General features: G+C 75.1%; 1 protein-coding gene across 1 annotated transcript in view; it reads left to right on the top strand.

Moving 5' to 3' along the window:
* Positions 1-8: 8 nt before the first annotated feature.
* The window catches only part of PELI2 (pellino E3 ubiquitin protein ligase family member 2), a gene marked incomplete at its 5' end in the record, with an annotated part of 194,231 nt that continues 193,870 nt past the window's right edge, over positions 9-369 (top strand). The window contains 1 exon segment of the mRNA XM_006144864.2: positions 9-119. Coding sequence (XP_006144926.1) covers positions 43-119 — 77 coding nt within the window.

Genomic DNA, 369 nt, shown 5'->3' with positions numbered 1-369 from the left:
GCGGGGAGCGCGGCGGAGGCGGCGGCGGCCGAGCAGGGCTCCATGTTTTCACCCGGCCAGGAGGAGCACTGCGCCCCCAATAAGGAGCCAGTGAAATACGGGGAGCTGGTGGTTCTGGGGTGAGTTTGAGGACCCCCAATCCCGGGTTGCAGGGCCGGGTCGGACGCCCGCATCCCCGAGCGGGGCCAGCGGGCTGGCTGGACACTGTCTGGGGACCGCCGGGGCCCTTGGGCGGCGGGAGCGAGGGCTGGATGCCCCATCCGCGCGCTCGGGGCGCTGCGGCGCGCGTCGAGCTGCACTGTCCGAGCCGAGGACTCGGCGGAGGAAGTGGCGGGGGGGGGCGGGGAGGCCCAAGGGGGGGGGAGCCGG

The sequence above is a fragment of the Tupaia chinensis genome, unplaced genomic scaffold (assembly GCF_000334495.1).
Source record: "Tupaia chinensis unplaced genomic scaffold, TupChi_1.0 Scaffold000133_1, whole genome shotgun sequence".
Classification (NCBI taxonomy): domain Eukaryota; kingdom Metazoa; phylum Chordata; class Mammalia; order Scandentia; family Tupaiidae; genus Tupaia; species Tupaia belangeri.
Note: the sequence above shows the minus strand (reverse complement) of the source record. Positions and strands in the feature narration are given on the sequence as shown.